Source organism: Anabrus simplex, chromosome 2 (genome assembly GCF_040414725.1).
Source record: "Anabrus simplex isolate iqAnaSimp1 chromosome 2, ASM4041472v1, whole genome shotgun sequence".
NCBI classification, from domain to species: Eukaryota; Metazoa; Arthropoda; class Insecta; order Orthoptera; family Tettigoniidae; genus Anabrus; species Anabrus simplex.
This window is the reverse complement of record NC_090266.1, coordinates 653,472,375-653,492,294: the sequence shown is the minus strand read 5'-3', so window position 1 is coordinate 653,492,294 and position 19,920 is coordinate 653,472,375. Positions and strand designations below refer to the sequence as shown.

The 19,920-nt window shown below is 38.6% G+C and overlaps 1 protein-coding gene across 2 annotated transcripts in view; it reads right to left on the bottom strand.

Annotated features, from left to right (window-relative positions):
- Positions 1-19,920, bottom strand: part of EDTP (Egg-derived tyrosine phosphatase) — a 294,601-nt gene that overhangs the window by 129,761 nt on the left and 144,920 nt on the right. The window contains exon 8 of one of the 2 annotated variants that reach the window (XM_067141139.2): positions 10,798-10,836. The exons of the other annotated variant lie outside the window; for it this stretch is intronic. Within the exon in view, the coding sequence (XP_066997240.1) occupies positions 10,798-10,836 (39 nt within the window). The remainder of the gene's footprint in view (positions 1-10,797; positions 10,837-19,920) is intronic. 2 annotated transcript variants of the gene reach the window in all.

The following is a 19,920-nucleotide window of genomic DNA, read 5'->3' as shown; positions in this document are numbered from 1 at the left end:
ACTAGGAACTACAGAAAATATGTACTGCAAGACAAATCAGTAGAATCTGATCTCTGTTGCAAGTGCAGACTACGAATACAGGCATGATCAAGTAGAAAAAATAATTCATCAGTAACTAGCTAATCAGTACCAACCCACTAAGTACTCAACATATTACTGAAAGTACACACTGCCATCAGTCAATAAAAATGAGTACTGTAGACTCTATTGGGATAGAAGTATCATCGCTGATAAGACAATACCATGTAATAGACCAGACATCGTGCTACATGATAAGACTAAAGAAACTGGCTACATCGTAGATATTGCATGCCCTAGATCAAACAACCTGCAGGCAACACACACAGAGAAAATATCGAAGTACACTGATTTGATGGTGAAAATTAAGACAATGTGAAGAGCCAATAATCACTGTGTGCAATGATCTTATTCCAAAGACATTGCATAACAGCCTCAAAATTCCCAATCTACACACTCCCGGCTACAAAGAACTTAGAAGAGCAGTCATATTAGCCACCTGTCACACTAATCAGAATTTTCTGTAGTTGGAACATCCAATGCATGACTCCACCATGTGAATGACTGGTAGCTTTGTAAGAAATTTGTATATAAATACGTACTGCATATGTACATAGTAACACACAGTGCCTCTTCCCTGTATCTGGTACTGAAGTGATACTCAATATCAATTGTAACATTGTGAAATATAGTAAACAATGCTGCTGACGATCATGATGACAACGACGATGATGATGATGATAATGATGATGATAATGATGATGATGATAGGTTTTGGATCAACAGAGAAATCAAAATATCATTCATAATTACGAGAAAGAGTTTGAGTCTATAATCACACAAGTGTGAAGACATTTCCAAGAAACTTCAAGATGCTGTTACTCTAACGATCAATTTATCATGGGGCAAAAAGAAGCACCCATAGTGGATTGTACAGCAAGATGAAATTCTCAAAGAAAAAAAATAGTCTCAGGCCTGGAATCACTGGAATGAGACTGGAAAAACTGAAGAATTCCTTATTCAATGTAAAATGACTTCTAAACTGATCTGGAAAGCAAAACCTTCTTATGAAAAGGCTCAACTTGAAACCACTGAAAAAACCTTAAGGAGGAACAACACTTGTGATTGCATCATACATTCAAATCTGAACTTACCGGCTGTCAAGTGTTGCGTTGTTTCCAGAAAGAGAAAGGCAATCTTATTCTGAATAATAATGACAATTGTGAATGATTAGCTCACTACTTAAACAACTGCCCTCCTCCAGCATCCAAGATTACAATTTCTGGTCCATCCTTCATTTCACCTAATTCTCCTCCTGATTAAGAAGAAATTACCCAAATCATTGCAGCTCTCCTCAACCACAAGCCATGAGGCAAGGATTCCATAGTTGCTGAACTTCTAAAAATGGTTGGTCCCAATTTTGTTGCCGAAATGAACTTGTTTGTGATAATGTATATGGGAATAAGAAACTATTCCTAAGGAGTAGCAATCAGCTCTTACACATCCTCTCCATAACACAGGCAATAAAGCAGATGTGAATAACTCTAGCAGCATACATCCTTGTTCAGTTGCCAATAAAATCCCGTCAAAAGCATTCCAAACTTGCAATGAACCTACTGCTGATCTGCAGATTGGCGAATATCAAGCTGGCTTCCGCAAGACCCGTTCTTGCAGCGAGCAGATCTTTAAACTGAAGAGTATCATCAAAATTAGATCTATTCGCACAAAACCACTTTTACTGACTTTTGTCTATTTCAAGAAGGCCTTTGACTCAAACAACTGATTCAGTCTGCTTGATACCCTCAAGGAGATGGGTGTGGACAAGACTCATTCCATCATCAAGGAGATGGGTGTGGACAAGACTCATTCCATCATCAAATAAACTCAGACCAACACCTATTCACAAATGACATTCATGGGGGAAATCTCTAGATCCTTTGAGATTAAGACTGGCATTCATCAAGGCGATGTGGGCTCTCACCCAATTTTTAAACTGTTCTTGAAAAGGTCGTATGTATGTGAAGAAGCAGACTAACTTACCCAATAATGGTATTAGGCTGGGCACTGGATCCAAAACAGTAAACATCGAGCAAATTGACTGTGTGGTTTGGGTCATATAGCTGTGAGGTTGAATTCAGGAGATGGTGGGTTCGAACCCCACTGTCGGCAGCCCTCAAGATGGATTTCCATGGTTTCTCATTTTCACACCAGGCGAATGCTGGTGCTGTAACTTAATTAAAGCCACGGTCACTTCCTTCCCAATCCTAGGCATTTCCTATCCTGTCATAGTGATAAAACATGCCTGTGTCGGTGCGACGTAAAGAAAAAAAGAGAGTGAACATTGACTGCCTTGCTTTGAAGATGATGTAGTCCTAATGCCAGATGACCTCAACATCACTTGCCTCCAGTTTGAAACATTACAAGAAGTAGCTGAAGCTGTAGGTCACCAAGATATCTTAAAAAAAGAAAAAACTTAAGTAATGATATCTGACTGTCATAATACCACTGCATTTCTCGATACCAAATATGGAAAAATTAAACTTGCAGTCATTTTAAGTATCTTGGAGAGATTATATCATTTAATACATCAGAGCTTCCTTATCTGAAGTATCAGGCTAAATGCATGGAAACAGTTTTCCACCTTTGTGTCAATCCAGATCGATCTCATGGCAGGCCAAATACTGCCACTATACCACAGCAGTACGTTCTGAAGCAGTATATGCTGCTGAATGCTTGGCCCTCACTCACCACGGAGTGACAGACAGGATCCAAATGAAAGAGAAGAAATTACAAAGATAGATCTTCGGCCCACGTCAAAATTCTAAGGGCGATTTCAATTCATGTAGCGTATCAGTCATCCCATGGGTCTCTTTCTGATGATTTCTACACCTTTTCCAGTTTCAAATCAGGAGACACCAACAGATATTCAGGAAACATCAATTGTAATTCAGAAAGCATCAGATGTAATTCAGATTAACAACTGTAAATCAGAAAGCATCACATGTATTTCAGAAAACATCAGTAACAAACCATTAGTACTACCTAGAATCACTATTGAAGTAACTCACAACTAAATTATTATTATTTTATTTTTTACAATTTCCTTTATGTTGCATCAACACAGATAGGTCTTATGGTGACGATGGGATAGGATAGTGCTAGGAATGGGAAGAAAGCGGCTATGGCCTTAATTAAGGTACAGCCCCAGCATTTGCCTAGTGTGAAAATGGGAAACCATGGAAAACCATCTCAGAGCTGTCGAATCATAATTGGAGTTATGCACACTGAATCTTAAATTACTTTCTTGTATGCCACGTAGGCAATCACTCACTACTGTATTTTAAATACAGGTTAACTATGACTTAGTATTAAAACAGGGATAGGTTTCTAATTACCTTAAAAAATAAAAATTCCACGAGAGCTGGCCGTGCAATTAGAGGTGCGCAGCTGTGAGCCTGCATTCGGAAGATAGAGGGTTCAAACCCCACTGTTGGCAGCCCTGAAGATGGTTTTCTGTGGTTTCCCCATTTTCACAGGAGGCAAATATCGGGGCTATACGTTAATTAAGGTCACATCGCTTCCTTCCCACTCCTAAGACATTCCTACCCATTGTCATCATAAGACCTATCTGAATTGGTGCGACGTAAAGTCAATTGAAAATAAAAATGTTTTCATAATCATTCTCCTGCAGACAATTCTTAGTTAGGCAGATCTGAAAAGGAAGATATAATACCAAGTTCAAAATCCTAATACTATTTATGTCTTACATATTCTTCTTTGAATCGGATCCTTTCTTCTTCGTAACCCAAAGTTAGAGTACACTGGTCACTTCCTACCTCACTTTCATAACACTGTCACCACATCATCATTGTTGCCAACTAACATTTTCCTAGGATAATTGCCATGAAGATAATTACATGGGGATAAATGTAAGTTATTCAAAGCTTTGAACAATCTACTGGCATGTCTTCTATTACAAAAGCTATAGAGTGGTGAACACTAGTATGTTGTGTGCACGACCACAATGGTATTTTTTACTTAGTCAATAACTTCTGCTATATAGAAGAATCTTTACTTTTGAACCTCAGGAGTAGCAACATGAGGTATTATGAGATGGGTATTGATGTAGGATTTTACTTTGGCCCATATCACCTGAACAAGATTGAGCATGGGTGAATACAGTGCTAACCGCAACAGTGTTGCTCCAGTGCCATAAAACACTGTTTCCAATCTCAAGTGGCATGGTGTGTTATCAGTATCACACACATCCACTAACTCATTGATTTGGTTGACTATCTCTTCCCAATGGTGCAGAAGGGAAGCAACCAAACTATTTGCAAACAAAGCTGTGAATGAGCTTCTTCTTGTCGTATGTACAGCATCCTACACATAACCTAACTCTTGTAAAACCTTTAATTATTATGTTTAATATATTTTAATTATCTTCAATTAGGTGCTAAGTGTATTGTAAATTTGTATAACCTCAAAAACTATTGTGAATACGTCTAACGTGAAGGTCTGTATAGTCTAAAACTGTAGAAAGCTCTGTAATATTTGTATATTGGGTATAATCCACTATCACTCTGATACACATGGAAGTTTCTGGAACTTCCTGTAATGTTTTATTATCCAGATATGTGCAGAAGCTTTAGGAACGTTATAGATTTTTCGATGTGTGTTTATAAACTGTAATCGAACATCTGAATTTGATTACTCCAATCGAGAGGCCAGTCGATCGATTGTTCCTTGTATGATCAGATGTGTTCCATTTAGTGTTGCAAGAACATTTCCAGAAGTCAATATTTCTCTGTTTGTCGAATGGTACACATATCGAGCTGACAGGCCGAGAGGTGAGTGGGAGTTAGTGGGTGTTAGAGAGTGTGGGTTACAGTGAGTATTACAGTGAGTTGAGGATTTGATTTTTATCTGTACTAGTCAGAATTGACATGGGTGAGTTAGAGGGTAGTCAGTCTTGTCTTGTGATGGTAAAGTGAATAATCAGTGTGTTTCCCTTACTAGTCTTGTAGTGTTGTGTATAATTGTGTATCACTGTGTAGTCATTAAGCAAACTGAGTGGGGATTGTGTTGTAAGGAATAGACTCGGTGACAATAAACTGGTTTTACAATCAAGAAGTAGACCTATCTTGTGTGATATTTATTTACACAAATAAAATCGCATTGATAACTATATCCTTGTCTCCATCATAACGATGTCTACCACTGAAATTGCTGCGATGAGGTGAACATTTGGTTCTCTTGCTGGCGGCATTTGCTGGACAGCTCCCAAGCAGCAAGGGCGCGGCTCTCACTTCGCCGACAAAACAAATTGAAATTAATCTGATAGATCCACGACATGAATTATTACGAATACTTCCATGTCACCATTTATTGCACACAGTGTTTTCGATGTGCTAATGAACCATAAGTCAATTGTCCTATTTGCCGGACTGAGATAGCAGAAAATGAGCCAGTTTTGCAAAAACACTGCAAGCAACATTCCGAAGAAGACAGATAAAGAATTGTTCCCTTTTGAATATATTTGTTTAAATTCCACATATATTCAGCTCACTTGTGTTTATTTTCAATTGACTTCATGGTTGTTGGTTCATAATGTACTTGCTTTAGTGTTAAAAAAAAAAAAAAAAATCTTCCTTCCAAATAATTTCCAACTGTAGATACAGCAACTTCCTCATTGAAGTTCTGTCTTATTTTCTCACATAATTGTTCGAGCATTGTGATATATTCATCCTCTATCCATGAATTCACAGTATCTACTTCATCTTCAGTTAAAATATTTTCCCTATCCCGCTTTTTTGTGGCATTGTGGGTCGACCAGACCAAATCCAGTGAAATGCTATTTAGTATTTTATACCTAATGTACCTGCCAATGCCTTGCAATCATCTCCTCTACTGGAGCATTGTACAATTCTTTTTCTGTCTTCTTTGGAATGTTACTTGTAGTGTTTCTGCAAAACAGCTCCATTTTCTCCTATCTCAGTCCAGGAAATAGGACAGTTGACTTGTGGTTCATTAGCACATCAAAAACACTGTGTGCAATAAATGGTGACGTGGAAGTATTTGCAATAATTCATGTCGTGCCACAGTTGCACGATAAATCACGCAATTATCTTTGAATTATCTTATTCCTACTGAATTTTTCACACACACCTTTGTAACATTCATATACAGAAACAAAACATCAGTTGTCATGACTACCAAATAATGATCTTTACCAATCTATCTATCTATCTATATATATATATATATATAAAAGAACATGTCCTGACTGACTGACTGACTGACTGATTCATCATCGCCGAGCCAAAACTACTGGACGCAAAGAAATGAAATTTTGGGGATACACTCATATTAACATGTAGGTGCTCGCTAAGGGTTTTTTTTTTGGATATTCCATTGCTAAGGGGGTGAAAAGGGGGGTGAATTTTTAAAATTTTTAAAATCTCAAAAACTTGAAGGTTTACAGATGTAAAAATTTGTATTTGGAATATCCTTTAAAAATAAAGAAACACGTATTTTTGTGTTTTTGGATAATCCGATGAATAAGAGGTGAACTGGAGTGACAAACGGGGTGAAATTTAAAAAGACTATATCTGCAAATTATCTCAGACACGTAACATATTACAGATTTGAAATAGGGTATTTGGAATTTCCTGTAAAGTTCAAGAAACAAATATTTTTTTTTGGAAAATCCACTTAAGGGGAACTGAAAAAGGGGTGAATTTTGAAAATTAGCCCATCTACAGTATATCTCAAAAACTTAACATGTTGCAGACGTAAAAATTGGTATTTGGAATCTCCTTTAAAGATAAGGAAACATGTATACTTTTGTTTATAGAAAAACCTTTAACGGGGGAGGGAGGGGGTTGGTGAGAAAGACTTGAAAAGTTAGTTGAATTATTTGTATGAGAATGTATGTATATATTCCAAAAAATCTAAGGATGTTACAAACGTGAAAACTGGTTTTTGGAATCTCCTTGAATATAAAGGAACACGCATTTGGGGGGAATCAATTTGGTAGGGGGGATGAAAACGAAGATGAATTCCTTTTACGAGGATACATATATCTCAAGAACTGAAGATGTTACAGTCGTGATAATTGGTATTTGAAAGCTCTTCTAAAGAAACGGATACTGTTTGTTTATAGAAAATTCACTTGAGTGAGGAGTGTGAAAGGAAGTAAAAACAATGAATTATTTTTCTGGAGAAACTTATATCTCAAAACTAAAGTTTACAGACATGGAAATTGGTATTTGGAATCTCCTTTAAAAATAATGAAACAAGCATTTTCTGGGGGAAATCAACTTGGGGGCGGTGAAAAAGAGTTAAATTCCTTTTTATGAGGATACTTATACCGGTATCTCGAAACTGAAGATGTAACAGTCGTGATAAATGGCATTTGGAAGCTCCTCCACAAATTAAAAAACAAGTATTTTTGGTTTTTGTTTTTGAAAGAAAGGTTGAAAGGAAGTGAAACATTTTAATACTTTTTGTTTAGAAACTTACATCTCAACAAATTTAATGTTACACACGTGAAAATTTGTATTTGGAATCTCCTTTAAAATTAAGAAACATGCATTTTTGGAGGGGGAAATCAACTTAACGGGCTGGGGTGAAAAAGGAGTTGAATTCTTTTTATGAGGATACTTATCTCTCATAAACTGAAGATGTTAGAGCCATGAACATTTGTATTTGGAATCTTCTTTCAAAGTAAAGGAACACGTGTTCTTTTGTTTTCGGAAAATCCACTCAAGGGGGGTGAATGAATTGAAAAATTAGTTAAATGAGGATACTTCTATCTAAAAAATTAAAGATATTAAAACGTGAAAATTGGCATTTCGAATCTCCCTTAAAAATAAAGAAACACTCACTTTTGGGGAGGGGGAATCAACTTAATGGGTAGGAAACTGGGGGAGGAATATAGTTGAATTACTCTTATGAGGATAATTATATCTCAAAAACTGAAGATGTTACAGACGTGAAAATTAGTATTTGGAATCTCCTTTAAGAATAAAGGAACACGTATTTGTTTTTTCGGAAGTCGACGTAAGGCATGTAGGTTTTAAAATAAGTAAATAAGGAATTGAAATATGTTCATGAGGATACTTTGCCTTAAAAACTGAAGCTGTTACAGACATAAAAGTTGGTATTTTGAATTTCCTTTCAAAATAAAGAAACATGTATTTTTTTTCTGGGAAGTCCACTTTAGCCTGGAGAGAGGTGGAAAGAAGTCAAGAAGGTGAATTATTCCTATTAGTATACATTTATCTCAAAAACTGAAGGTGTTACAGATGTACAGACATGAAAACTGGTATTAGGAATCTCCTTTAAAAATAATGAAACACGTACTTTTTGTTTTAGGAAAATCCAGTTAAGGGGCTGAAAAGAGGGTGAATTTTTAAAATCAGTACCAGTATATCTACATTATATGTCAAAAACTTAACATGTTAGGACAAAAATCGTGGTGTTTTAAAGTCCTTTAAGAATACAGGAACATGTACCTTTTTGTTTTCAGAGGAGGCACTTAACGGGGGGGGGGGGGAAGGTGAAAAGAAGAGAAATATAGTTGAAATTTTTTTATCTGAAGATGTTACAGACGTGAAAATTGGTATTTGGAATCTCCTTTAAAAATAAAGAAGCCTGTATTTTTGTTTTCGGGAAATACAGTTAGATTGGGGTGGGGGTAGGGGAAGGACTGATCAAGGGGTTGAATTATTTTTATGGGGATACTTATCTATATCTCAAAAACTGAAGATGTTACAGATGTAGAAATAGGTATCTGGAATCTCCTTTAAAAGTAAAGAAACATGTATTTATTTTTTCGACTTGAGAGAAGACTGTTTCTCACATGTACAGTTCTATGTCGCATGGTCGTCTTAGCCCCAAAACTTAAGTAACATGGTTTACAAAGATTTTCTGGGGTAAATGAAAATTTTTGGATGAGTTTTTATACTTTAGAAATCTTCAGACAATGTCTTAGTACAATGTCGAGGAACGATTTCTTCGATCAAATTACGAAATCAACGCGAGCGAAGCCGCGGGTAATTGCTAGTCTGATTTAAAACAGTTTCCTGAATTACAATTCATGTTTTCTGAAATACATGTGGTGCTTTCTGAATTACAACTGATTACTCTTAAATACATATGCTTTATGAATTAATGTTGATTAATCAGAATTACATCTGATGTTTTCTGAATTACATCTGATCTTTTCTGACTTCAACTTGATTAATTTGAATTACATGTGACACTTTCTGATTTACAACTGAAAAAGGTGCAGTATGTAGAGCACATTTTCAGTCGCTTCTGCTTCTGCTCACAGCATGTCCGAAACCATCGAAGTCACCTTCTGCATATTTTCACCTGAATTGGTGCAATGCCAAATCATTTTATGTCTACACATGAAACACAATCCAGTCTAATGATGCTGGCTGACCCTCTCAGCATCCTTCTCCACATGACTCTTAATTTACGATCTGCCTCATTAATAGGTAGCCAACATTTGGTACCATACAGTGTCACAACAGAACTTCAATTTCAGATGGTTTTTCATCCAGTAGTCACAGGTGACACCTGTCATTGTTCACCACTTACTGCAACATCTTGAGAGTAATAATCGTGCAATCTGAGGATATTTCAATGCATAAAATTAACACCAATTTCTTGACAAATTAGCATGTAAATATATGGTACTACCTTATATTAAGAGACACAGTTGATCCCAAAATATCCAACCTATAACAATTTGTACTATTTAATTCTATGTGTGATTCCAAAATGCATATCCCAAGAAAACAGAACACTACCATCCGACCCAAGAACAAATTTATGGCTTTGGTTAGATTAGTATTTTTCCATCCACATGTTGGACTGACTCCTTGATGGAATGGTCAGCACAGTGACTTTCGGTTCAGAAAGTCTCGGGTTCAATTCCCGTGTCAGAGATATTTAACCTTAAATTGTTAATTCCCTTGGTTTGGGGACTGGATGTTTGTGTTGTCCCCAAAATCCCTGCAACTCATACACCACACATAACACTGTCCTCCACTGCAATTATGCACACTTTACTACATACGACAGATTCCGTCCACCCTTATCAGAGGGTCTGCCTTACAAGGACCGTACCAAGCTAGCTCATAAAATTATTTTCACCATCATCCAACATATTTACAATATGCAAAGTATATATGTATATTAATATGAAGAATAAAGAAAGATCTCCTGATACTAGCTACACTGCAATAAAGCAAAAATAACAGACAAGAAATTGTTCAAAAATTGCAACTAGTGTCCGACTCCAGGCGAGTTAAAGGTAATTTACTACTGGAAAGTAACTTTATATACTGTAAGATGAGGAGTCAGGACCAATTCTACTCACACAGCAGACACCTTCCGAAGGTAGTTACAACTGACAGTGGTGAAGGACAATGATAAAATATGTACGTACGTGAAAACAGCAAAGGTGTAATTAATCTGTTATATGAAATACGATAAGATCACACTTATGATGCAGATATACTTCCTTGAGCATACCATATTCCACGCAATGAACGGCATGCAAGCATAGAGACAAGAGACAAGAAAGCAAACATAATTTCATCACTACTCTACTGGCAAGCTAAGCCAAATGCTCAGACTTTTTGGTGTGCCTTTACCCAATATGCAATGGACGAGGAAGGAAGGGGCAAGCAGCAATTTGTACTTCTGAATGTGCAATCTAATAAAAGAATACTAGACCAAGCGTTTATCTTCAATTCTTACCTGGGCGAGAGCCTCGACACACTTGGGAATGAGGGATCCCTGAAGAAGATTACACACAGCTTTAAACAAGTATGAGACTGATTCAAATATTTTGGGCTACTTTATATATACATGGAAGTTTTACTTTTTCTCTGGCTTCCTTTTTAAAATATCCATAAAATAATTCATATATTGTAAGTCACAAGAATTTCACAGACTCATTTCTATTTTACAACCATAATTACAGAATTCTGAACTTCACAATTTGTGCATAAGGAAGGCTTATAGCCAGAGCAATATTCACCTCACCCAACTGAAGTATTTAGGGAATAGAAATCCACCGGTCAATGGCTATGCATGCTGCAATACAGAGTGAATGTAATAAAAACTATACAATATTTTTAAATTGGTATCCAAGACTTTAAATATAACCAGAAGTAAATGAAGAAAATAGCCAGAGAAATCAGCGTGCAAGGTAGTAAATGTATGTTAAGTGAAAGCAGTAGAGATGTTGTTAATTTATTTAGAGGAATCTGCTTCAGATTTCCAAATGGTACACCTCCCCAGGAACAGCTGCTATACCATCTTGGCTGCAACAGTATGTTGCACAAGGAAATTGAAATCACTATTCAAAGCATAATGGTACCATCACCAAAAGAAAAGTACTTTCAAATGAATTTTATTTTTCTGCTGTTTGAGTGATAAAATTCAATTCCTCAAAGGAATAGTTGTTATCCTCAGAAGTCCATAATCAGTTAAAATATGGAAGGAAAAAAACATGACACATACAATGAATGCAAGCAATAGGAGCCAGCAAAGCAGTTTGAGGTTGTGTAGATGGTAGGTAGACCAAGAAAATACTGGCTGGACTGCATTCAACCATCCAAGGTAACAGATGTGGGAAACCAAATGATGCTGCGGAACTAGATGCCAACAGAGAATCATCGGGTGTACAATTTACACACAGGTGAAAGGTGTAATAATCTTGAATGTAAATACTTGTACATACAGAGTCTTATAATTCACACCCCAAATCAATGTCAAGTAAGTCCTGAATGAAAAAATAGATACAAAATGTTCCTGACAGAAACATATTAGCAAAATGTGGCAACAGTGTATCACGCAAAATATCTCTGTCACAACAAAATCATAGCAGTCATAAACAAAAATATGACAGCTGAGTTTCCATTCCAATAGGGGCATGGTAATACAAACACACAATCACCGTCTTCTCAATGTGCTTTATAGTTCAAATTCTCGTCACTGCATGTGACATTTTTTAAATACTGCGTCCCAGTGGTTTGAATTTCATGTAAAACCATGGTGTGTCCCGTAACATATCCACACAGACGCACACGAGATGCTGTCAGTTGGTACAATACTTTTATTTACATATTCACAAATTAATACACACACAACCTTAATCACCGTATCACAAAACAAAAACACTTCACTTGTAGGATATAAACAAAGCTGCCATCTTCGAACAGTTGACAACTGACACCGAATACCACAGAGGTTACACTTTGAAACACAGATAAAACAAATGACTACCGATCAATTCAACATGGAGACTGCCTGGCTCAGCATGTCAGCCATGTGCTACTAAACAATAACTCTCTTCCAATAACTTCCAAACCACAACTTGTCCAACAACTAACTTTTATTGTCAAGATTGTCCCCTTATATATGTGTCTGGCCAGACTTCTAGAAACCTACATTACAAAAAGTATCTTCATGAAAATTCTAGAGTATATGAATACACAGAATACAATGTACAGAATATTCTCAATTGTTCTAGCACCTATACCATTCTGGAAGTTACAGTGTGTTTCAACAATTATGGATTACAATTTATATATACAGGTAAATAAATAATTTTGTGTGGCTATTTCTAGCCGAGTGCAGCCCTTGTAAGGCAGACCCTCCAATGAGGGTGGGCAGCATCTGCCATTTGTAGGTAACTGCGTGTTATTGTGGTGGAGGACAGTGTTATGTGTGGTGTGTGAGTTGCAGGGATGTTGGGGACAGCACAAACACCCAGCCCCCGGGCCATTGGAATTAACCAATTAAGGTTAAAATCCCCACCCGGCCGGGAATCGAACCCGGGACCCTCTGAACCGAAGGCCAGAACGCTGACCATTCAGCCAACGAGTCGGACATATACAGGTAAGAATAAATTATAATATTAATTTACAGGTATTTACACTAACGGAACTGATATCAATGTCTATGTACAACACGTTTCATAACCTCACACACAATACGATCATTCAACTACATAAATAATAGTAGTACTAAATGGATGTAACAATTCACAGCTATACATACAAGAAATAATAATAATAATAACGATCGTATAATGATGATGATGATGATAATAATAATAATAATAATAATAATAATAATAATAATCATGATCGTATGATGATGATGATGATAATAATAATAATAATAATAATAATAATAATAATAATAATAATAATCAAGCTCGATATCTACATTAGTTACCCATGGGCGAGAGAATACTGTTTTCAAGTTATACCTGATATCGCACTTGCGTCACACTTAGGATAACAAGATTTATAGCCACATAAAACTTCAAGCCTACTTGTTTTATTCCTGATCAGTCCAAAATTCACTGATGTCCATCGTTGTAATCTATCTTTGTTTTCAATACTGTAATATTTCCATGGCATTTCTTTATATGATTTATTTATATTATTTTATTAAAGCAAATAATATGAGTAGCATAACAAAAACAAACTCTGTTTGCTAGACCAGTTCTTCTCATGATGAATAAGTGTAACTCAGTAGTATTAAACTGTGGTTACATTCACAACAATACACAATTTTTCGAAAAATAATGGAAGCGGAAGAGATTTACCAAAAGTGAGATTTGTAACAGTTTATTCTTCCTTTCTGTTAAACTGTATCGTGATGGAGTCCATCATTTTAATATAAGGCCCTGGGAGAAGCCAGTTAGCCTGGCCCCAGCTATGAGTGATGTCGCCGAGCTAAGACCCCACCCGCTCGCCGTGCCACGCCACAACCAGTCATGAACAAACCGGGCATGCAAGACCCCTCTGCCATCACCCCGTTATATCACTAGAGACCTCCTGACGGTTGGAGAAATTCATGAAAAGTGAACCCAGATCATTCGGATTTAAGAGGACCCTACGGGCTCATTCTTTCGCAAAGTATCTGGAAGGGCCATCTTCCCTATTTAAGATGGGACTGATGTGTGTGTGTATGAGAGAGAGAGAGAGAGAGAGAGAGAGAGAGAGAGAGAGAGAGAGAGAGTGGGGAGGCGGAGCGGAGGTACAGCCTCAGCATTTGCCTGGTGTGAAAATGGGAAACCACAGAAAACCATCTTCAGGGCTGCCGACAGTGGAATTCGGACCCACTATCTCCCAGATGCATGCTCACAACCACGCGCCCGAACCGCACGGCCAACTCGCCCGGTCATACAGGATTGCAAGACTGTGCTGTGCATGGGCTGTGAACGAAGTAGCTGTGATAATGCACAGTGAGAATAACTGTCGAACTGACTCAGATTATAAGTGACAGTTGTGGAAGAGTGTGTAGCGTGATTGTTTTCGTTTGAAAGCCCCGACAATGTTACTGAGCAATGAGAGTGCCGAACTGGTCTAATTTGAGTACTGTACGTTGCTGTCCTGGTGTGCCCTATAGTTGTGTAAGCAATTAGTAGTAATTAATCAATCCTATTCATAGGATTTAACACTACCAATGTTGTTTATTTATTTACCTATGCGCCTTCATGTTACAATGGCATCAGAAGTGGAATAAAAGGTATATTACAACCGGTGTTAGAATCGGGATCGACTGCGAGCATATTTTGTAGTTCAAAGATTTTCCTAGGGAGTAGAAAAATGGATGCCAAAATCATCCAGGCTCTTCTCAATAAGATCTGCGAACTTAACACTGCACTTAAGAGCTAACTTAAATCTATCAAGTATCAACATAAAATTGAACTCGCATCTAGTCGGGACAAACAAATGAGCAAATTCAAAAACTGAAGAGAACTGAAATCTAGCCTAGAGGAACTTAAGCAACTGAAGATTGAAATCTAACCAGGACCAACTGAAATCAGAATTAAATGAACTGAAAGGTTAGAAGAAGTGCACTAAAGAGAAGTTATAGAATAAATTCATGCAGAACGTTAGCGAAATGGATGAGAAGCAGTCAGAAGCAATTCCTGTAGCTATGGAGACCAGAGTTTGAGACCTAACAGAAGGCAAAATGACAAAAACTGTTGTGGAGACCTGAACAGAGCCCTCCAGCAGTGATGGCAGCTCTCCAGCATCATGAAAGTGGAACCCCCACATTATAACGGGACCACTTCCTGGAGACCCTTCCAAACACAGTTCGAGACTGATTGAAAGAAAAACGGATGGACGTCATATGAAAGAACTGGATGCCTGGTTGCCAGACAACATGGACAAGCAGCGGAGGTAATACACAGCCTTCTGCTGGGCGCCACCTACGAGGAGATTGAAAGAGTGCTCGGCAGATGCTGTGATAACCACCAGCTGACAGCCGCCCACCACGTCCAGCTATGGGAGAATACCCAGCGTGTCAATGAAATGTTGTGGAAATTTGCTGTTGCGGTCAAGAGACCAGCCCATGTGACTGGCTGGGCCACCCCAGGATCGTACCCAGTGTGAGGCGTCCGACAACCCCTTCGATGGGCTCTGTGATAATACCAATACAGTTGGTATTATAAAAATACTCATTCGGGACAAATATTTGAGGTTCCCTATGGGAATCAACTTCTATATCATCTGAGGGCTCTGCGATGCAGAGATCCATCAAGGGTTGATGCCTGGCAGGCAGCATAACCTCACGGGGCATCTGATGCTGGCCCCGAGGATGGAGGTAGTGATGGCAAGGGCACGGCTTACATCTCCACTATGAGAGAGCGTGCTAGTGGAGCCCAAACCGATGACCACTGAACGAGGATTCTACCTGGCCAGGACTAGCATCCCGACTCAAAACTGTGTACCAGTATGAACACCAAATTCAACACCACAGAATCAGAGGAAACCCAGCAGGACCAAGCTTGGGACGTGTGAGCTAGTCTTGTACATTGTGCCAGTGGACCACAAAGACGTGCAGGTCCTGGAAGCAGATTGAGGTGAAGATGAGGGGAAAGTTACCACAGCTTCAGTCACCAAGAGAGAGCCCATGAACTGTCATCATCACGACCAAGTACGTCACCCACCAAAGCCAGTGGATCCCACATGGGCAGATAATGGCCAAACAACTGAGTCGTCTGGCACCATAATATGGAGCAATTTGAGGCGAGTTACTTTAAGGAGGCGGCAATGTGACTGCGCATGCCATTTTATTTTAAGACCTTGGGAGGAGCAAGTTAGCCTAGCCCTGGCTGTGAGTGACGTCACTGAGCTAAGGACCCACCAGCTCACTGTGCCACAACTGATCAGAAACAAGCCAGGCTTGCATGGACAAGCCCTTCTGCCACCACTCTGGCATCACCTCATATCACTGAAGGCCTCTAGATGGTAGGAAAAAGACCTGGAAAGTGAAACCAGATCATCTGGATTAGAGAGGACTCTAGAGGCTTCTCCTTTCACGAAGCATATGGAAGGGCCAGCCTTTCTATTTAAGGCAGACCAGACGAACTGGGGTGGTTCAGTTCAGTTTAGCCAAAGAGTTTGTGCTGTTAAAGGAGTGCTGTGCAAGCACTGGGCTGAGTACTGTGTGTGAGAGTGTTCCTGTGAAGTTGCGCAGTCAGTCGCTGCGTATCAGCCAGTGTGTGGTTAAATGCAGCCGAGCAGCGCGGCACAATGAGTGTGGTTCTGTCTATGAAGTGAACATTCCTTCTGTTTTGTCTGTTGTCAGGGAGTAGTCTCTCGTGTCCAGCTGCTGTGAGTGAATATGTGCATCTCTGGAGACGCACGAGAGAAGTCACCAAAGGCCAGTGAACGAAGTCTGTTGTGTGTGTACCCTACAGACAGTGTACGACATACAGGACTACGAGACTGTACTGTGCGCAGGCTGTGATAGCATACAGTGAGAATAACTGTGGAAATGACTCAGACTATAAGTGACAGTTGTGGAAGTGTGTGTACTGTGATTGCTTTAGTTTATAAGCGATGAAAGTGAATTACTAGTGTGACCAAGCAGTGAGAGCAGAGATTTGACAGTTCAACGGAAGTCAGAGAGGTTGCATGAAATCAGCTTCATTTCCTGTATCAAATCTTATTTACATTAAATCTATAAAAGTAAATATCCACCTTTTTGGTACTTATATTTGCTTTATGCAAATTAATTATTTATTTATAGCACGAGTTTCATTCCTTGGGAACATCCTCAGCTATGTTACATTGCAAAGGTGAAATTACAAAGCATATTTTATATTCTCAAAAAACATAATGAAAAGTACCTTGTTATGTTCAAAAAACTATATGAATTTACAAAAGATGAAAATGATTAAAATCTATGAGGGGGTTAAATGAAGCAGTGAAATGGGATGGAAAATGGATCTACTTTGTTTTAAACATTTTTCTATTCACTTGAACAGATGTTAAACTTTTTTTTTGTTTCCAGCACTTTTGTTCACTGTGATGTGTATATTTCCTTGTCGTTTATTATTAAAAAGTTCGTGAAAAATATTTTTTTTTCTTGTTGATGTTCTATTTTATTACAAAACTGTTCTCTTCAGCAGCTCATTTCCAAGATGAATGGTGTCGTTTGTTTTTGTTTTATGAAAATGAATCTCGTAACTTCTGTTTAATGCGGGATCCCTGAAGCTGATTGCTGTCTTTCTGTTACTATGAAACAAGATTCCCCAAAATCTGCAATGAAATAAAATGGGGGATTGCTTTTGTATTAGCGTGTATTACAATCTGCGCAAGGGAACCTAGTATTTAAAAGAATGGTATCATACCTTGTCATTAGAACAACCTACTGTGGCCTTGGAGGGGGTCTAGTGGCAACTGATGCAGCTTTCCGTCTTGTGAAATAACGGTGTGTACGCTTTGAAGCCTGCTTCTACTTTGGGGGAGGCAAGGCTGAGGAGTGGGGAGGAGGCTTGTCGCTCACGGTCACAGTTTCGCTATTTGCTTTAAGTCGCACCAACACAGATAGGTCTTATGGTGACAATGGGATAGGGAAGGCCTAGGAATGGGAAGGAAGCGGCCGTGGCCTTAATTAAGGTACAGCCCCTGCATTTGCCCGGCATGAAAATGGGAAACCACAGAAAACCATTTTCACGGCTGCCAATAGTGGGATTCAAACCCACTATCTCCCAGATGCAAGCTCACAGCTGCACTCCTAACTGCACGACCAACTTGCCCGGTGGTCACGGTTTCAATGGCTTCAGAAGAGGGAGTAGGGCGAATAGATATTTGGGAAGAAGGAGGTTCGATCAAATTCTTTCTGTTATAGTCTGTATTATTTTTTTATGGATAATGCTTCCAAATGTGCCAATATTCCTTCGTATAAAGGGTTCTTATTATCAATTATATCATTAAGGTTATTCTCCTGATTACCTTGTTGATCTAAATATGTATACTTTCTAGTGTGTTTAGTAGACTGCCTTATTTGTTTTACTTAAAATTGCTCTATAGTAGTGAACGGATGACCAGTTGCACCCCTCCCCTTTCATCTTCCCCCACATACAGCTAGCCCAGCTCCTGTACAGAATGTATTATGTACGTACAATACTAGAAGCACAGCAGTGGCCGCCAAGCTTGGCCACGTTACTTAGAAAGGGAGTCAACACTAAAGGAACAAAATAAGAGTAAGCGCAATCAGTCTCCATTCCTTTTTTTTTTTACTAATTTATACTTCAGAAACTATGTTGCGTGCAATGGTATTCCTGATAAAGAGCCCTACCCCAGACTCTGCCCTTCCCTTTCTAATACCCGTCAAGTACACTTTTTAATCTCCTATCTCTTCCTCATTATATCCCCTTACCCGAATATCACTTACTCCTAGCAATACAGAATGATGTGGGCAGATTTGTCAGTTGGAGCAATTAGGACAAGAATTGTGTCCGTGTATTCACCATGTGAGGGTGCAGATGAGGACGAAATTGACAAGTTTTATGAAGCATTGAGTGACATCATGGTCAGGGTCAACAACAAGGATAGAATAGTGCTAATGGGCGATTTCAATGCGAGAGTTGGGAATAGAACTGAAGGATATGAAAGGGTGATTGGTAAATGTGGGGAGGATATGGAAGCTAATGGGAATCGGAAGCGTTTACTGGGCTTCTGTGCTAGTATGGGTTTAGTTGTTATGAATAAATTCTTCAAGAATGGGTCTATTCACCGCTACACATGGGAGGCTAGGGGTACCAGATCCATAACAGACTATATCTTAACAGACTTTGAATTCAGGAAATCTGTTAGGAATGTATGAGTTTTTCGTGGATTTTTCGATGATACAGACCACTATCTGGTCTGTAGTGAACTAAGTACATCTAGGCCTAGGGTAGAGAAAGTGAAATCTGTCTGCAAATGAATAAGGGTAGAAAATCTCCAGGACGAGGACATTAGACAGAAGTACATGGATATGATTAGTGAGAAGTTTCGAACAGTAGACAGTAAGCAAGTTCAGGATACAGAAGTGAATGGGTGGCATACAGGGATGCTGTAGTAGAAACAGCAAGGGAATGTATAGGAACAACTGTGTGTAAAGATGGGAAAAGGCAAACATCTTGGTGGAATGATGAAGTGAGAGCAGTCTGTAAACGTAAAAAGAAGGCTTATCAGAAAAGGCTCCAAACAAGGGCCGAGGCAGACAGGGATTTGTACACAGATGAAAGAAACAGAGCGAAACAAATAGTTGTTGAATCCAAAAAGAAGTCATAGGAAGATTTTGGTAATAACCTGGAAAGGCTAGGTCAAGCAGCAGGGAAACTTTTCTGGACAGTAATAAAGAATCTTAGGAAGGGAGGGAAAAAGGAAATGAACAGTATTTTGAGTAATTCAGGTGAACTCATAATAGATCCCAGGGAATCACTGGAGAGGTGGAGGGAATATTTTGAACATCTTCTCAATGTAAAAGGAAATCATCTTGGTGGTGTTGCAAACAGCCAAGCTCAAGGGAAGGAGGAAAATGATGTTGGTGAAATTATGCTTGAGGAAGTGG